At 38.6% G+C, this 19,558-nt stretch overlaps 1 protein-coding gene across 27 annotated transcripts in view; it reads left to right on the top strand.

Moving 5' to 3' along the window:
• The window catches only part of LOC307061171 (regulating synaptic membrane exocytosis protein 1), a gene marked incomplete at both ends in the record, with an annotated part of 210,275 nt that overhangs the window by 140,738 nt on the left and 49,979 nt on the right, over positions 1-19,558 (top strand). For 14 of the 27 annotated variants that reach the window (XM_079716181.1, XM_079716186.1, XM_079716203.1 and 11 more), the window contains one exon: positions 4,578-4,813. The exons of 10 other annotated variants lie outside the window; for them this stretch is intronic. In XM_079716181.1, the coding sequence (XP_079572307.1) occupies positions 4,578-4,813 (236 nt within the window). The remainder of the gene's footprint in view (positions 1-4,577; positions 4,814-19,558) is intronic. 3 more of the 27 variants (XM_079716187.1, XM_079716182.1, XM_079716202.1) reach the window with 1 other exon arrangement.

Raw genomic sequence — 19,558 nt, 5'->3', positions numbered from 1 at the left:
CAGCAGAAGTCCATCTGGGCATTTTGATGGGACCTCCAACACTCTCAAAACATAATTCTCAAAATTAAAACATAATTGTTAGAAAAACAGATAGGAAATGTCAAAGTTTTAACTCATTAGTGAGAAAACTGAGAGGGTGACAAGCTGGTTCCTAAGATGATGTACATATAGACATACATATATAGTCATTGAAAAAAAAAAGGGAATGCTGAAACATTATTCAGTTTGATTCAAAACTGGATAATGTTCTCTAGATCAGTAAAACCCTAACCGTGAGGTTATCCTCACTACTAAGTAGTGGTTATTTGCTCCTTATCAGTTATCTTCAAGTTAACATCTAACTTTTACAGAGTTATAAAATTTTTGGACCATAATTATTATAAGAGTAAATAGTCAAAAAATGTTTCATTCCCCTAGAGAGTCAAATGCCCTTAGGCCCTTAGAGAGCTTATTAGTTAATCCTTAAACATGGCATTAACCTGTAAGGCAATTTTTTTCTTAATCTCATTTCCAAGTTTAGATATTTGTTTTCTTAACAGAAAGGAGACAGTTACTACTCTGAGCAACTGGGTGATTGGAGTGTCTTTAATGTGATACGGAAGTTTAGAGAAGGAGTAGTTTTTTCCTTGGGTTGAACACATTTTTGAGAGCCTTAGCAGTTCACAAGTAGGTACATAAATCTAGAGTTGAGGGCTGAGCCAAGGTGGAGAGAAGCCCTGGGAATCAGCAGTACATAGAAGGATGTAAAGCTTGGGACCAGATGACACATCGAGGGAGCATGTCTCATGTGGGGAATAGAGGTCAGGGTTGGGAGGGTTGAAGAGCTCCAGTGTTTAGTGGTGATGAAGAATAAATGTCCAGGGTGTCCCTGGTGGCACAATGGTTGGGAGTCCGCCTGCCGATGCAGGGGACGCAGGTTCGTGCCCCGGTCCGGGAAGATCCCACATGCCGCGGAGCGGCTGGGCCCGTGAGCCATGGCCACTGAGCCTGCACGTTCAGAGCCTGTGCTCCGCAACAGGAGAGGCCACAACAGTGAGAGGCCCGCGTACCGCAAAAAAAAAAAAAAAAAAGAATAAATGTCCAGCCAGGAGGCACTAGGTGGGAAAATCTATGAGAATAAAGCATCTCAAGATCAAAAGAATCAAACGCTTTGTCACATGCATGGTGTATTGAGAGGTCAAGAGGGTAAAGACTGAGAAACGACAGAATTTTGCTACATGGAATAATTGGTGACTTTGATGAAAGGAAAAGGCTATTGGGTGAAGCGGCAGGGACAAAGCCCGCTTCCATTTAGTCCGGAAGAGAATAGAAAGAGAGGACGTACAAACAACTCAGGTTCTTCAGCCAAAGGTCCGTAGCTAGGAGAGGGAGTGTCAAAGAAGAAAGGTGGGTTTTTCATTTGTTTGGTCTTTAAAGGTGGGTTATATCACAGTCTATTTGTATAGTGAGAATTCACTTTTTTTAACTTCATCAGTTCACAGCAACGGGAGGGTGCTACACACATTAGTGATGCTTAAGGTGTGTGCTGATATAAACTATCCAAATCTTAACGTAACTGATACAATATATATCCGAGGGCTGGGAGGCAGCAGTCATGACTCTACAGAGACCCTGAATAGCTTTATAAGGCAGAAAGCTTTACAGTGCATCTTGAAGGATTCAGGCACATCTAAATGACAAGAATAGTCTTCCAGGCAATTGAAGCAGAACAAATAGAAGGCTAAGAAATAGGAGAGTAGAAGTAGATTTGTGCTAAGACTGTGACCTTCACATTGATTTAATTAATCTGGGTGGTTAGACCCCCCTGCAAACCTCTCCCCTCAGGTAACAGAAGAATGGAAAATGCCCTAACACATTCCACTTAAAATATGGTGTTCTAGATTCTTCAGGAAGCTATGCACTCCTCAGATCACATAAGAATATTTTTGAGCTTCTAAACAAAATATTTTATTTTTTGAAGAAAAATTGTGTCTTATTCACAAAACTTTTTTTAACATAACTTCTTTTTTTTATAACACTTCTTTTTCTTTTTTTAAAATTTATTTATTTATTTATTTATTTTTGGCTGTGTTGGGTCTTCGTTTCTGTGCAAGGGCTTTCTCTAGTTGCGGCAAGCGGGAGCCACTCTTTATCGCGGTGCACAGGCCTCTCACTATCGCAGCCTTTCTTGTTGCGGCCCGCAGGCTCAGTAGTTGTGGCTCACGGGCCTAGTTGCTCTGCGGCATGTGGGATCTTCCCAGACCAGGGCTCGAACCCGTGTCCCCTGCATTGTCAGGCAGATTCTCAACCACTGAGCCAGCAGGGAAGCCCAACATAACTTCTTAATTCACCCCCGCAAATGGTAATCATTTGCTGTATAGATTTCTCTAATTTTTTTTCAGAATTTTTATTTGTTGATATTGTAGAACATTTCATGGCTGTAATTAAGTATCCATGAAAAAGTTTGTGAATCTTCCTAGCTCATCTTGGATACATTTTCATAGTAGAACTTTATAGAAAACATTTCCCTGTTCTTTCAAACTTCTCTATCACCTAAACAACACTGTCTGAAATTTCACAATAGTTTTTTTGTGTGTGCAGTGATTTTTAAAATACAGATTGAGAGTTGTAATGTAATTCTGTTTTCACGGGAATAATGTGGAGAAAACAGTACATGTTAGTTTATCCATACTTTACTGTAAAGGTAAAAACAAGATCACCGAAGAGAGGTTTTCAATAACCACTGTGGTGAGTGTGCTAAGGAGATGAAAAACTCGCAGGTGTTTGATTGAAGATGGATATTATGATGGTGAAACTGACCAAATCCTGTCATTTCTGTATATCCTTCAGCAGAATTGTGCTAGTAAAATAGTAGAAAAAGCAGGTACTAAGAGTAAACTTAAGGAGGGTGGCAGAGTTAGGAAACACATTCAAATGAATAGGTGAGAACACGAAAGAAATTGACCGTAATACTTATCCAGAAAGAAAGTCCACTAAAGTTGCGAATATAAACCCCACAGGAATCAGTGTTGAATTGGTCGTCTGTAAAACTGTCATCATTACCGTTTGGAAAAGGAGACTGCATAAAACGCATAGCAAGATTACTAGGCTTGCAAATGGCTTTAAAAACTTTTGAGTTAATGAAAAGATGATTAGAATAAATTGAAAGAATATGAATACCTTATTATCATCAGGTGAATGTTGACGTGGACCAATTCAAGAAACACAGCTAGGGATTAAACATTCCAAATGATTCCTGTCAAATCAGGTCCCAGTTTCCATTCACTGTCGCTGAAGGGATCCTAAGGTCCAAAAAGTCCTGTCTTTTCCATGGATTCCGAGCCCCTGCACCAATTTTCCTTTCTGCTGAAGCACTCGTTGTGTATATAGCCACAAACATGTTACGTGATCCTAAGACTTTCTGTTGTATTGTTTCTAATCATATTAGGGTTTATTCTGATTTGCATATGAAATGTCATCACTTAAAGAAGCTATATTCGGTAATATATTTCATTTTTCCAAAGAAGAAATATAGAAAATCAAGATGGTGGTAAAGGTCATGTGAACCAGTTTTTGCAAATATTTTGAGGACACATAAAATTAAGAGGGTCATTTCAGAGATATCAAACAGGTCTTTATTGGACCAAAAAAGGGATAGTCTAAATGGATACTATAACTTCATATGCAGAGCAATTAAAAAGACTGGAAGAATCCTACCCTCCCTGGCCACCTCCCCAGTTGCCTGCCCTACCTGTAACTCTGACTCACAGACACTCATGTACTTTGGCAAGTAGAAAGGATATTTTCCCTCAACCTTCTACGGTACCTGAAACTCTCAACAGTAATTTATTCATTTGGGAGAGAAGTACCGTGATCTATTCAGATAACTTGATGCAATCTCAGAACATAGACAAGTAAGTTTTGCAGAAAAGAACAACAAAAACAGGAACATCTGGACCCAGAGCCTGTGAGTTCGGAGAGTTGAAAGTTGAAAATGAGAGGAAACTTAACGTGGAGGCGATGGGGCAGGAGGGGTTGAAGAAAGAGGAAGGAGAAGCAAGGCTTGTCTCCTGAACAGTATTTCCAAGACTCACTCAGCCTCGGATAGCAAGAGAGATGCCTCTTAGCTGGAATCCCAAAGAGAAACCAGAACAAACACTGGTTTCATTTTTTAAACCGTGTCGTGGCAAATTAAGAGTATCCGTTTTGAACAATATTCTTTCCTCAGGAATGTATATGAACTTTTCTCACTGATTGAATTATTTTAGCTTTTCTCTGAAAGTAACAGAGGAATTATTTATAACATTGGTCAGTAACACCTCCCCGTCTGTAGCCTCGGTTGCAATTCTTTTTACTATCTTCAAAGAGTTTATAGATGATGCCGCCTTGAAATGTTCTTGTTTCAAGGCTCATCTGGTAAATAAATACTGAGGGTGGTGATGTGACCTTAGAATATTCATAGCTGTAGAACTACTACTCAGCCGTTTTTTCCCTCTAAAATTTTGCCCGGATTATTTCAAAATAAGTTAGATTGAAAGCTTTGATTATGCTGACCTGTAATTTATGGATGCATATATGTTTTTACTTTGTAAATATAGTTCATTTACCCCTAAAATGCAAGGCAGACGGATGGGGACTTCAGGAAGAGCCATCACCAAGAGCACAAGCATGAGTGGAGAGATGTACACACTGGAGCATAATGATGGCAGTCAGTCGGACACGGCTGTGGGCACTGTTGGAACAGGTGGGAAGAAAAGGAGGTCCAGCCTGAGTGCCAAAGTGGTTGCCATCGTGACTCGAAGGAGCAGAAGCACATCCCAACTAAGCCAAACAGGTGAGTGAAGTGAATTCAACTTACACATCTCAAGTTCTTGCTGGAGAGACAAATGTCGACCTTCATGCTATGGCTTGGGATGGGATTGTACAGTGTATGGATTCTTCTTTACAAAGAACGTTTGTTTCTCTGTTTCTGGAAACCTGTTCCATGTGTGTGTGTGTGTGTGTGTGTGTGTTTTTTTTCCCGTACAGCTGTCTAACAAGGTATCATTTGTCAATCCCTGAAGTGATCAGGTATTTTGTGAAAAAAAAATAAAGCCATGTTTACAAATATTCAAGGAAATGCAAAGAAGTCTTAAAGAACCAAATTGATTGAAATACAAGAAAAGCAACAGGATTCTCCTTTTCAAAATGTTCCATAAGACAATTACTTCTAATTTAGGCGATCTCCATATTGTTTTAGAAAAGAAGGTCAGTTGTGCAACTCGAAATACAGTCTTCAGGGGGCTGTGTGAATGTAATAATTGAACTGTGACTGTTCTATTTTCAATGCAAGTAAAAACCCAGCAGTTATTTTTACTTTACAAAAATGGGTCAGTGGATTCATGCAAAGAATAATGTCAATACAAATTTGAGTTTCAAACATTTTCTACTGCTTATAAATCTTAAAAGCTTTATATCCTCAAGGTATATAGAAAAAAGCAAACAGAAGGGAGGATGATTATTTGTGTATTATCAAATACAAAAAACTGCCTAAAATTATATAACATTTGATCATACATGTTAGATAATTCATTACTAGGCTTAGCACTATGGAAAATTGAAGGTAAGTGAAATATTGAACTGATTTAAATTGTCAGCACCTGTTTCTCTTGCAATAATCTTAGTTCCGTTTATTGTTCCTTAAGAGTGAAAGTCTTGGCACAAAATATACTTAGACTAAAGAACTTCCATGAAATCCTTTTTATAGTTAACTTGGCATCCTGGAAAGTACTTTTTTTTTGAATTTTACAATTTTATTTTTTTATACAGCAGGTTCTTATTAGTCATCCATTTTATCCATATTACTGTATACATGTCAATCCCAGTCTCCCAGTTCATCCCACCACCACCAACCCCCCGCCGCTTTCCCCCTTGGTGTCCGTACATTTGTTCTCTACATCTGTGTCTCTATTTCTGCCCTGCAAACCGGTTCATCTGTACCATTTTTCTAGGTTCCACATATATGCGTTAATATATGATATTTGTTTTTATCTTTCAGACTTACTTCACTCTCTATGACAGTCTCTAGATCCATCCACGTCTCTACAAATGACCCAATTCCATTCCCTTTTGTGGCCGAGTAATATTCCATTGTATATATGTGCCACATCTTCTTTATCCATTCATCTGTCGATGGACATTTAGGTTGCTTCCATGACCTGGCTATTGTAAATAGTGCTGCAATGAACATTGGGGTGCATGTGTCTTTTTGAATTATGGTTTTCTCAGGGTATATGCCCAGTAGTGGGATTGCTGGATCATATAGTAATTCTATTTTTTGTTTTTTAAGGAACCTCTGTACTGTTCTCCATAGAGGCTTATCAATTTACATTCCTACCAATAGTGCAAGAGGGTTCCCTTTGCTCCACACCCTCTCCAGCATTTGTTGTTTGTAGATTTTCTGATGACGCCCATTCTAACTGGTGTAGTTTTGATTTGCATTTCTCTAATAATTAGTGATGTTGAGCAGCTTTTCATGTGCTTCTTGGCCATCTGTATGTGTTCTTTGGAGAAATGTCTATTTAGGTCTTCTGTCCATTTTTGGATTGGGTTGTTTTGTTTTTTAATATTGAGCTGCATGAGCTGTTTATATATTTTGGAGATTAATCCTTTGTCTGTTGATTCATTTGCAAATATTTTCTCCCATTCTGAGGGTTGTCTTTTTGTCTTGTTTGTAGTTTCCTTTGCTTTGTAAAAGTTTTTAAGTTTCATTGGGTCCCATTTGTTTATTTTTGTTTTTATTTCCATTACTCTAGGAGGTGAATCAAAAAAGATCCTGCTGTGATTTATGTCAAAGAGTGTTCTTCCTGTGTTTTCCTCTTCCTATGTTTTCTTCTTCCTATGTTTTATAGTGTCCAGTCTTACATTTAGGTCTAATCTATTTTGAGTTTATTTTTGTGTATGGTGTTAGGGAGTGTTCTAATTTCATTCTTTTACATGTCCAGTTTTCCCAACACCACTTATTGAAGAGACTGGAAAATATGTATTTTAAATTATGCCTTCTACTGGACAAAGTGACAAATAAATTAGAGATAGAGAATTTTGAGCCATTCAAAAATTGAACCAGTGCACACAGCTGTTTATCAAAACAGAGGTTTGTCTCTCTGAAAATCACAGGATTAGAATGGCCCTCGATTAGCCAGCATTTCTGGTGGTAATTCCTCTCCACTATCCCATGGGGATGAGCTGTTCATTGTGAAGGGGAATCATTTGTCTTCCTTGGGCTCAGGTTTCTTCCTTAGGAGTAGGAGTTGTTTTTCATTTCTTTTACTTGTTTTGTTTTTGACGGTGGTGCTTCCTGGTTTGTAATGTTCGTGCAATACATGATGCTTTCCAGTGTGGGGTGTGGATGGACTTTCACCACCAGATTTCAGATTACTTTATCACTTGGATGATATGGAAATTCTCTTTGACGTCCTTTTAGGGAGCCAGGGTTTCCTGCAGGTTCGGGGATGGCTTATCTTCTTGCCCAGCCTCCAGAGTCTGTCTCTTCTCATTTTCCCTGATAGTTAGTTTCCTCTCTATCTTTCCCTGGTTGAGTAGAATTACATTTTCTTAGAATAAAGTAAACATAAGAACTATACCTGAGGCACAGCTTTGTAGGTAATAGATTCAAATGATTGTCATTGAAACCCTCAGCCCCTTTGCTTTGTTAGTTTAAATTTTATTCCAGTTACAAGCATTGCTGAATTTCGAATAATACCTACCTTCCCAAAAGTTGCATTGTTAGTAATGTGCATGAAATACCCCACTTTCAAAGATTAGGCTGCAATGTGTAGGAGCGAAAAGGATTACAAATCCAAGATTACAAAATAGTTCTAGCCTAACGTGACTCAAAGAATAAACTCTGACTTGCTCTCTGGGGCTCGGCTTGCCTGTTTATTGGGTGGATTGGACTGAAAGTCCTCCTCTGAACTTTCCAGGTATAAGAGTTTACGTTTCTCTTTCTACATCATAATTGTACCTTTTATTTGGTAACCTGTGTTCTCATTCTTCTTGATCTTCCCAAAGCAAGTGACCAATGTTGACAAACCTCAGTTATCACTGCTCTTTGTTTCACTGGATGCCCTGGTTTTTCTCCCTATTCCTTCTACTACAAGTGATGTTTCCCTCTTTATCAATGATTATATGTCCTCTCTCCTGTGAAGAGTCATGAAAATTCAGAATTCTCTTTCTAAGAAATCTTGTTTTTTATTACTTCAGCTTTTTCATGTGATCATCACATCTGTATTCCAATTCGTCCTCACCCAAGTAATATTCCTTAATTTTAATTTCCTATAAGAAAGCCTCTTGGATGGCCTACTTTAAACAAGCATAGCACTGTCACAAATCTGAATTTCCAGCCCTTCCTTTCAGTAATACCACAGTTTTTATAGTTATAAACCCTTAGAAGAGTTTTCTACTTTAAAAAATTTTCACTCAACTCTCTCTTCCCCAGGTCCATCATCCCAGAGAAAACTATGTGCTATTTGTCCAATTTTAAGAAACACTAATATAATTGACTTAAATGTCTTTAGTGTGTAGTGAATCCATTAATCACAAACTGGTGAGGCTTTTCAGGGGGTCTTCTAAATGCATGGATAATTAAGACAGATTTTTTTAAATTTATTTTATTGGAGCATAGTTGATTTACAAGGTTGTGTTAATTTCTGCTGTACAGCAAAATGATTGTTTTTATATATGTATGTATATTATATATTCTTTTTCATATTTTTTTCCATTTGGTTTATCACAGGATATTGAATATAGTTCCCTGTGCTATACAGTAGGACCTTGTTCTTTATCCATCTTATATATAATAGTTTGCATCTTCTAGCCCCAAACTTCCAATCCATCCCTCCCCCACCCTCCCCTTGGTAACCACAGGTCTGTTCTCTGTGTCTGACTCTGTTCCTTTTCTTGTAGATAAGTTCGTTTGTGTTATATTTTAGATTCCACATGTAAGTTATATCATATGGTATTTGTCTTGCTCTGACTTACTTCACTTAGTGTGATCATTTCTAAGTCCCACCATGTTGCTGCAAATGGCATTATTTCATTTTCTTTTATGGCTAATATTCCATTGTGTATATGTACCACATCTTCTTTATCCATTTAACTGAGACAGATTTTCTAATGGTGTCAATTAATCAAAGATTGGGAAGAGGCAAACAGCATTGCTTATCTATTAAAACAAGCTGGGTGTTCTATGGAATAGCATGTATTATGTTTAATGTAAATTTTACTTGTGCTTAATGTAAAAAAAGACTTTAACTAAAGGCTTCTTCAGCAGTGAGTCTCAGATCTACCCCATGCGCCCTGGATAATGGGCTCTGTCTCCTCTGCCACACAGATGATAGATAATCAGGAAAACAAGAAGCATTTAGAAATAATGCTTAACCAGCTCTGTTTAGAATGGGAGATTTCAAGCACATCGGTTTTCTGTTTTTGTTTTCACATAGCCACAAGTTTGCTCACAGAATATATTTGATTCTTTGTTCAAAATAATAAGTAAAATTTATTTCCAAAACCTGAAAAGCATAGCAAACTGTATATACAGATATATTTATATAGTAAATTACATATGTGATATAAAAATGTATAAAATTTACCTTGCTTTTCTATGTAAGTTGTTGTGTGCTTCAATATATTTAGTGTGCTTTTCAATGATATATAATTATTTATGTGGAATATTCCAAGTATAAATAACATTAATATTTTAAACTCACCTTTACCACAGTATTTATTCATAATGAAAGTAGGAATAAATTTGTTAATATACTTTTTAACTAGGAGAGTGACAGAAACAGGAAAGTTTCCAAAAATGCTACTGCTGGTAAATGGCTTCAAGCAATCAAGCACATAACTCAAAACCTCTTCAGTACACAGCTACTGAATTAAATTGAAAAGGGTGTGAGGTATGGAAGGAAAGGGAAATTTTAAGAAAAAACTCCTGATCCAGGAGCTTCTTGGGACTGAATGAAGCTCTGGGTAAATGTAGGGCCAGGCTTTAGGATGTGAGGGAGGTTTTAGCCTTTGTAGGTTTAGATGCCCGGCCTGTATAGTGTGAGGTTTGCTCACTATGAAGGAAGGCTTTACTGAGAACAATCACCCGTACATACACCCTTGTAACTACCTACAAGTAAAGATAATTATGATAATAAGTATCATAAGAATGATAAGTATTCATGTGTCTAAGTGACTAAAACCAATAGATTTGCATTTCTAGAGCTGTTTCCATGTACCCCTAAGTTATACTTGTACACGTTTGTGTGTATAACTTCCCTCCATGTTTGATCACAAAAAAATCGTGATTAGAACTTTCAGCTTTTTTGAAGAAAACACCTATAAATGTAAAAGCATCATTGGCACTATGGACTAGAAATTACTTCATTTACTTTATCTCATACTGTTGAAGAACTCTATCTCCAGGATTATACCAGGGACAGTGGGTGTTTCAAGATTAGAGATATCGCCCCGATGGAAAGAAATCATTCACACTTGAAATAAACAAGAATCAAAGAACTAAATAAGAAAATGTAAAGCCAAATGCCAAACATAATAAAACCCGGTGTACCAAAGGAAGTGGGAAGACAAATTGGTCAAAGGTCTAAATTTCCCAGGATAAGAACACATGCAGAACTGAGAGCTAACTGTAGCCTAACCATTTAATATAATTATTATTTATTGTATCATTAACAGCTGATGATACTTTGTTAAGTAGATTAATATCATTTTTTCCTACATACTGGCAGGATTTGGGTAGTTATGCACTGATTAAATTATGGAAAATGTTGCAGGACTCTGTTATACTGTCAAATAATTAAGAGTCAATTATCATGTACTAAACATACTAAAAAATCACTTCTAAAAAAATACTAAAAGAATCTTTAAGAATAGATATTTTGTGCCTTTCCAACATTTCCCTCCATCCACATTTCTTTTTCCCCTGTCCAAATCCTTTCCTTCAAGACCTGCTCAAGATCCTCTAAGTCATCCCCTGTTATTTCAAGATTTTCTAGTGTCTCTTTTTCCTCTGAATTCCTATAGATCCTGACTTCACTGTCAACTTGCTGCAAACACAGACATTTTGGGGCCACTCCCATGAGGAAAATAGTAAGGTTATAATGATTAAGGAATAATATCCCACATGGACACAGATTAAAAAAAAAATTTCAGTGACTTGAAAATGATTCAGAGTCCCTCTGAGTAGAGGAATCTGAGTGTATATGTAAAAATACCTTCCAGCCATGTTACCTTTCTGGTATATTCTTCCTCTTGTCCTGTGTTACACCAGGGTGTGTGTAGCAGGGCCCAGGTCCCTCCAGGCTCCACCTAGAGGCCCAGCTAAGCCTTCTTCTGCCCTCCTGACCTGGCACATTTAGCATCATCTGTTCTAGGGTTTAGGCATTTACAAAAGACTGAAGATTTACTGGTGCCTTCCTGCTGCCCTGTTTTCCTGCAGGAATCCCTGAATCAGGGAAGCATAAAATAATTTCGTGGAAATTATTAACAGGCTAATAATTTTGTGGAAAGGAGAAAAAAACAAATAGGTATTTCCATAAATTTTCAACCCAGCCTATGAACACAGTTTGACTCAAGCAAAGGTGTATGAAAGGGCTGTCATGGGAAATCCATTTAGGAAAAAAGGTTGGGGCCAGGTCTTAAAAGCCCTGTAAGGGACTCTGCTCAGTATTTGTTGGAGAACTTTTAATGGAGAGGATAGAAGAAAGGAAGCTGTGTTCCTAGAAGCTCAAGTGGAAGCAAGATGTGCAAAATCGGTGAGGAAGCAGAAAGGTCAGGGTGAGGCTAATGGATGAAATGAAAAACTGTGACGTGGGTGGAGAAGGAACCATGGAGGTGGACATGGATGAGCTTATTCAGGAAAAGGGGAGGGGGCTGAATGAAGAGAGGATAAAGTGAGATGCCCAGGAATTCAGGAATAACTGCTGAGGGAATGGGAGGGCAGGGTGCAGGTCCAGGGAAAGAGGGAGTGAGCAGAGAGGCACAGAAACAGATCCAAGGGGGGAAAGGATTTCCCAGAATGGCTGCCTAATCCACAGAAAGACGGAAGAGGCCAGGGAGTGGAATAAGACCGCTGGATGTGGGGTCAGAAGCGTTGCCCCTGACATCAGTCTGCCTGGAGCAGTGAGGAAGGATGGGTGTGCCTCAGTGTAGAAGGACCCACCAGGGGTGGAGCCTGTTCCTCTCTCCATTCGGTCCTCATTCCACCTGGGACCATTGTCTCAGAGACTTGGGATGGGACTCATGTCCTGGGTGGGAGCCCAAGAGGATGGGGCTGGAGGGTCTGCAATGGGATAGAGTGAGGGCTCCCCCACCACCTTATTCAGATGGATGGGGCTGGGAAGATGCCTAGACGGACAGATATTATGAACGTGTCTTCAGAAAGCGTTCAAAGGAAAGAGCTCAATATGAACAGTCTGTCTTTCATTCATTCTACCAGCATTTCTTAAGTATTTTTCATGTACCAGACTCTGTAATTGAGGGGGTATTAGGGGTAAATAAGGGGTGGGGCTGTGTGTGTGCACTTGTGTGTCTCAGAACAAAGGGGATCTGAGTGTTCTTCCGGGATGACTGTGGAAGGAGCACCTCTAGGTGAAGAGATGGAAAGATACAAGATACAATACAAAGAAGTTTAAGGAACGGAGCAAAATCCCAAAGAGCAAAGGAGTTAACTTAAGGATGCAAGGTTATTCTTGGAGAGAGGGAAAGACGGTTCTTTCCCTGAGTTGATAGAAAAGAGGACATGTTGAGATCCAGAGGCACATTGCAGTGGAGTCCTGGAGCCGAGTGAGTGCGTGTGAGGGCGATGTGGATGGGGAGAGAGGATGCAGGATGAAGAAGAACGTGGTAAGACATCCACTGGTGTGGATTAAAGTACAGCCAACCTACGTCCATGTTCCACCTGAGTTTGGATGATGCAAAATCTCTGAAAGTAGCTTTAGGAACACCTACCGGAGTCAGTGTCACCCCTGCAGGTGTCTGGTTCATCTTGTCTGTTCTTATGTCTTTCAAGTCATTCCCCAAGTTTCTGCATCTCTAAGTCCTCCCAGGATTTCTGAGATCATCGTGGAGTCTTTGAGATCATGGATTCTGAGATGAGATTTGGTTCGATCTAGACTCCTTGGGCTCATGTTGGAAGTTCACCTGTCTGGAGCTGCCGTCTACTCCTTACCTTGACCCTTTCCATTGTGAAATTTAGTCTCTTTGCAGGAAATGAAAGCCCTGCCTGTTCTCTTATCTATTGTTATTCCCCCTTCCCAAGGCAGCCAGCAGATCTTTTTCTTACTCTTACTCAGAATATGGGTCTAAAAGACATTTATTTTTTTGCTTTGGAAATTTATCTCAAGGAAATTAATTATTTCACTTTAGTCATGGGGATGAAACATTTCAGAAGGGCCATAGAGTGTTGAAAACTATATAGATAGAGTTCACTATCCTACAAGATTATATAGGCAAAAACATAAGCATTCTAAGGAGTTTTAGCTAGACTTATGTATATTTGATTTCAAAATAGCTTAATAAGAGTTAATGAATTTTCAAGGCATATCTCTAACTTTCCAAGATTAAATCACAAATAGAAACTAACAAAAATGCCCTTGTTCCACTGTCAAGAAAAGAATAATATACGTAAAACTCTGACTGTAACCCACTTATACCTAAAGGGATAGTGCTTGAATAAGCTAATTTTCCCATGAGTTCAAGACATTATTTTTAAATTTACATTGTCCTTAAGCAATAGTCATTTCAAGAAAATGTCCAAGATTTTAAATCCTCTTCTGCTCATCTTTTTTCAGTTTTCTTCCTCAAAGTCTCACAGTTAAGGCAAGTCAGAAAATAAGCCAAGTGAGCGCCAGCTTGGACCTCGTACCTTCTTTACCTTGAGAAAATGATTGTCTTAATTTGCCTTAGGACTTGTTTTTAATCTTTCCAACCAATCCAATTTACCAAAATGTTCTATGTATTTTAAATCTAGTGCTTCTTTGTGCAGGCTCTCTGCCTGTCCCTTTGCACAAGTAATTGTACAGCTTGCGGGAAGGGGGGTTACAGTGATCTTTTTGATCATTCGAAGAAAAGTTTTCTTGCCTCCATTGATTTTAACAACGGAAGCAAAACATTTTTACAAAGGATGGGTGCCCCCCAAAAGTTGCAGAAACTGAAAGCTACCATAGATGAAAATCTTCTGAAATTGAAATTCCTTGTCTGTGCCTCATTTATTTGATTCATTTAATAGCACAAGGAAAACATTCTGAGGAACATCATGTTTCATGTTCTTTGTTTCCTGAACGCACAATTGTGCTGCCAGAAGTGATTCTCGAGTCTGCAAAACCATCAAATGAATGTAAGCATGGGTTCTTTTATTTACCATTGCTGTCTGGCTTAGGAATTCACTACTGTTAATAGAGATTTAATGCAGCTAAAATAACTCATCTGCTCAAGAGATGCCCTAATAAGGATTAGTATTTTCAAACATACGCCAGCTGCTCTATTTTTGTTCTTTTGCTTGCTCTGAACTATAAATTTTGAATGTGGCTACTATGTAGATAGACTTTTAGTTTGGTTTGGTGGAAAAAAAATACTTGAGTGGAATTAATTTTTATAATTAATTTGGATTTTAGGATTTGGAGGAAGAAAGCAAACACATCTATTAAGTGACTTCAAAGCACAATACTGAGTATTCAAATAATTATATATGGTGATAATTCTTGTTAGCTGTACTAAGATAATGTTTAAGCATGAGATCAATTTCAGAATGGGTGTCATAAAACACCTCAGGTGGCTTAAATGTAACAAGAAATGTGTCTGATGATTCTTCCAGCAGATGACCAATTTCAGTGCATCTTCATTTAATGCAGACTGGTTTTCAATAAAGATTTTTTGGTTGATTTCTTTTACTAATGATTTTTCCAGAGTTTTAAAAACAGAAGAGTAAAAAGAAGATCCATCAAACTCCTGTAATACCACCACTTATTGCAAATTCACTGGGAAAATATTAGTATATTATTAGCTAATCTTTTTATGCATTGTTGCTATTAATATTGATAAAACCATCAACAATCAAAACTATTATTTATTAATCACCATCTGCCAGCTGGTGTTTTAATTATTTTGCATGTATTAATTTCTCTAGTTCTCAAAACACAGCCATGAGACACTATTGTTAATATGATTGTCACTTTACAGGTTCCATGACTCGTCCGATAACACACAACCCTTAGAAGTCAAGTAGAACTTATGTTTGTAACCACTTCACTGTAATCTCATTCAACTGCATGGACACACAGAGAGATACCTTTCTTAGGTAGCTTTTTAAAAACAATCGTAGGTTCATAATCTTTCATTTTGTTCTCTGATAATGTTTTTTTTTTTACTTTTAAAAAGCATGTATATGGGCTTCCCTGGTGGCACAGTGGTTGAGAGTCCGCCTGCCGATGCAGGGGACACGGGTTCGTGCCCCGGTCCAGGAGGATCCCACATGCCGCGGAGCGACTGGGCCCATGAGCCATGGCTGCTGGGCCTGCACATCCGGAGCCTGTGCTCCGCAACGGGAGAAGCCACAACAGTGAGAGGCCCACGTACTGCAAAAATAAAATAAAATAAAATAAAAAAGCATGTATATAGGACGACCACTTAGGACATCATTGCAGAAGGCTTGTCCGGAGTGGATTTGGAAAAAGGTGGATGAGTATAAAATGAATCACAGTGTTTTGTATCCAGGGGTCATGGGGAGGGGATTTCAGAGATAAGAGTGTGTGATGTTGCCCTTTACTGAGAGAGTAATTGCCAGGAAAGGACGTTATTTGTCACTTCTGGCCAGCTTGCAGTGGGGACAGTGGTTGGAAAGGTTTTTTAGGCAATTGGAGATCATCAGCATATACATGGCAAGTGGGGTCAGTGAATTTGCTTAGGAAGGAGGTGCAGAATATGAGGAAAGAAGATCTGGAAAACAGGCAGTGGAGGGTCTTTCTGAGCCTCAGCTTCCCAACTATGAAATGGAACAATAAACCGTACCGACCTCAGAAGATTGTTGTGAGGATTAATTGAACACGTATGGCAATAGTTTAGCAAAGGACCTGGCGTATGAGAAGGGCTCAGTAATAATAATTAGTGATTTCAATTCATTAATTAATCTGAGAAACCAAATAGAAAAGCAGTAGGTAAAGAATAGTTGTAATGGCATCGCTCATAGGGAGGTGAGTTCTGATTGGCGCTTCCGAAGCTCCTCCTGGCAGGTCCCCCTCTGAGGACCCAGTGAGGTCGTCAGCCCCGCCTCAGGGAACTGCACAGGGTCACACACAGCACACTGTGCACACCCTGGGGTATCCGAGCCGCGCGGGCCTGACCTGCAAGGGCTGCTCCAGGACCTCTTCTCTCTGCCTTGTTACCTAGCCCTTTCTATAGGAGGCCTAGGGTCAGCAAACTCTGGCCCAAAGCCTGTTGTTTTTTTAATGGCCCTTGAACTAAGCATGATTTTTATGTTTTTTCAAATGGTTGGAAAAAATCACAATATTTTGGGACCCATGCAAATGATATGACATTCAATGTTGGTGTACATAAATACAGTTTTATTGAAAAACATCCAGGCTCATTCGTGTATGTGTGGTCCATGGCTGCTTTGTTGCTACAAAGGCAGAAACCGTATGGCCCGCACAGCCCAAAATATTAACTCTCTGGTCCTTTAAAGAGAAATTTTCATGACTTTTACGCAGGCCCAGGAATTTAGTGCCTGGAGTACAGAATGCAGTTGGTTCTATTAGAGAACAAGGATCATTCCTGTAGCTCACTAAACACTTGCCCTGCATCTCAGAGGCAGTGGTTAATTTACACTACTCCCAGGAATTTTGTTTTTTTTCCTTATAGAGTTTTTTGTTTGGTTTTGTTTTTTGGGTTTTTTTGCGGTACGCGGGCCTCTCACTGTTGTGGCCTCTCCCATTGCGGAGCACAAGCTCTGGACGTGCAGGCTCAGCGGCCATGGCTCACGGGCCCAGCCGCTCCACGGCATGTGGGATCCTCCTGGACCGGGGCACGAACCCGTGTCCCCTGCATTGGCAGGCGGTCTCTCAACCACTGCGTCACCAGGGAAGCCCCCTTATAGAGTTTTTTTTCCTGTAGAGTTTACATTTGTACCATGGACCCATCAATAACATCTCTCATTAGACAAAATGAGTCTCCCAAATGAAGACATATCCCCCCCAAGGATAAGAATCTTCAGCTCTTCAGCCTTGCCCTAAAAATTGATCCCTGACTTAGCTGCTGACACAAAGTAGTAAAAGCACTTTCCCTCAAAAGCACTTCATTTTCCCAGTTGGGAGCTCGGGGACTTTTTTTATTTCACTGGTGATTACATGCCCAACGTTTAGCGCAAAGCCTGGCCTGGGCACACAAAGATTGTCTGAAATGAATGAAACTTTGGAAAGAGTTTTCTGTGTTCTGTCTCTTTCCTCACAAGCTGCTGAGTCCCCCTCACACTCCAGTCTGAATTATGCCCACCCAGTTTCCCCAAACTGTCCTTGCCAAGGTCACAGAAAGGCCATAGGCCTGAATTTGATTTGGAGAAAATTTAACTTACAGTATAGGTCACAGGTATTCTGCAGTCATAAACCAAGGAGATGTGTATAATAGAAAAATATTGGTAAAGATGTTTATTTTTTATTTGACATCAGTAAATGATTCTCTCACATGTGTCACTTCATTTCTGGCAATGCTCCAGCCAGACTTCCTTGAGTTCATAAAATACGCCTTAAAGCCTCCTTCTTTGCACTGTTACAGGTGCTGGAAAGTTCTTTTATTTTTCTAATTAATTTTTATTGGACTATAGTTGATTTAAAATGTTGTGTTAGTTTCTGCTGTACAGCAAAGTGAATCAGTTACACATGTACATATATCCACTCTTTTTTAGATTCTTTTCCCATGTAAGTTATTAGAGAGTATTGAGTAGAGTTCCCTGTGCTATACAGTAGGTCCTTGTTGGTTATCTATTTATATATAGTAGTGTGTATGTCAATCCCAGTCTCCTAATTTATCCCTCCCCTCTTTCCTCCCCTGGTATCCATAAGTTTGTTTTCTACATCTGTAACTCTATTTCTGTTTTGTAAATAAGTTCACTTGTACCATTTTTTTAGCCTGTCAAAATCCTTCTCTGCTTTCAAGCCCTACCCAAATCCCAACTTCCTATCAGGGCTAAAAGTTATCTCTGAACTCCTGTAATACTTCTTTGGTTCTCCTGTGGTGCTGTTTAAATACTTTCTGCCCCATAAGTGTCTGTGTAAGTCTCATCACAAGATGAACTTCAGAGCTACCCCAGGGCAATAATCATGCAGCAGGTATGTTTTGCTCCCACAAAATATACCTGCTGCATGATGCCTGATGCCTTTAATGCAGGAGGATCTTGGTAGACGTTTATTGGATGGACTTGATGTTTGCTCAGTTAGAACATCATACTCAGATGGTGACTAATTGATCCTTTAGCATTGCAGCCTGCTATTTTCAGTGGGTAAATTTCAAAGGCATTTTTTCTTCTATGTTGGGTTTTGTTATTTTTAGGAAATCCATACATCTCTTTTTTAATAAGTAGAAGTGATTTTTCTATTATTTTTCCACTCCCTTTCCCTTTCTTTCTCTTCTTGGCTTATACATCACTTCAGAAGCACCTAGACATACATCCGGATACATTTTACTGGATAATTCCACCTTTTTTGCTTTTAAGTTTTAATCCTTCTATAAACAACAACAGATAATTATCATTTGAAAGTTTTGAGAGAGTAAATGAACTGTTGTGATGGTAACTTCTTTACCTTTACAGTAAAAGTCAAATAAAGTACCATTTTATTAGAAAATTACCGAGAGACAAAAATTTGCATTGATGATTTATAATGACGCTACAGTTTTCAACACCCTCTCGTGTATATCACTTCATTTAATAAAGGTCTGACCATTAACCTTGTGAAAATACTTAGGTAAGAAATACAAAGATGTCCATTTTTTTAGAAAACTGTCTTTTAATGGGAATGGAAACAGAGGATCTTTCTGCATATAATGGACCTACCATAACTACTTTGCAAGTCAGCTAGCGAATTCTTACGTGGAAAATCAAACTTCTAATATTGGGCCAGTACATTGTGATACTTATTATAAAATCATTTACATTGTAAGGATTATTTTCCTTTAACTAAAGAATGTGTACACGCAATGATTAGTCATAGTTGTAGTGAGGCTTAACAGACTTTATAATCTAGGACTGCATGAGAAATGACAGTCAGTATTACAGACTCAAACTCATTACCTTGGGATGTTTTTGTAAATGGAAATAGCACATTTCTTTAGCTCTTAATTGGAAACTCTAAAACTTCTGATGATTTATCAAATAGTAAGTAAATAATCATACTTAGGAAAGTTTCAAATGAAAAAGGTTATAAATTCTATGTAATAACTAAGTAAATTTGTATTTATAAATAAACATAGCTGCATTGAAACACTTTGCTATTATCTAATGAAGTAGAGGTATATTAATTGGGAAATACAAGCAAATTGAGGAAGATGG

Source organism: Hyperoodon ampullatus (genome assembly GCF_949752795.1).
Source record: "Hyperoodon ampullatus genome assembly, chromosome: 12".
NCBI classification, from domain to species: domain Eukaryota; kingdom Metazoa; phylum Chordata; class Mammalia; order Artiodactyla; family Ziphiidae; genus Hyperoodon; species Hyperoodon ampullatus.
Note: the sequence above shows the minus strand (reverse complement) of the source record. Positions and strands in the feature narration are given on the sequence as shown.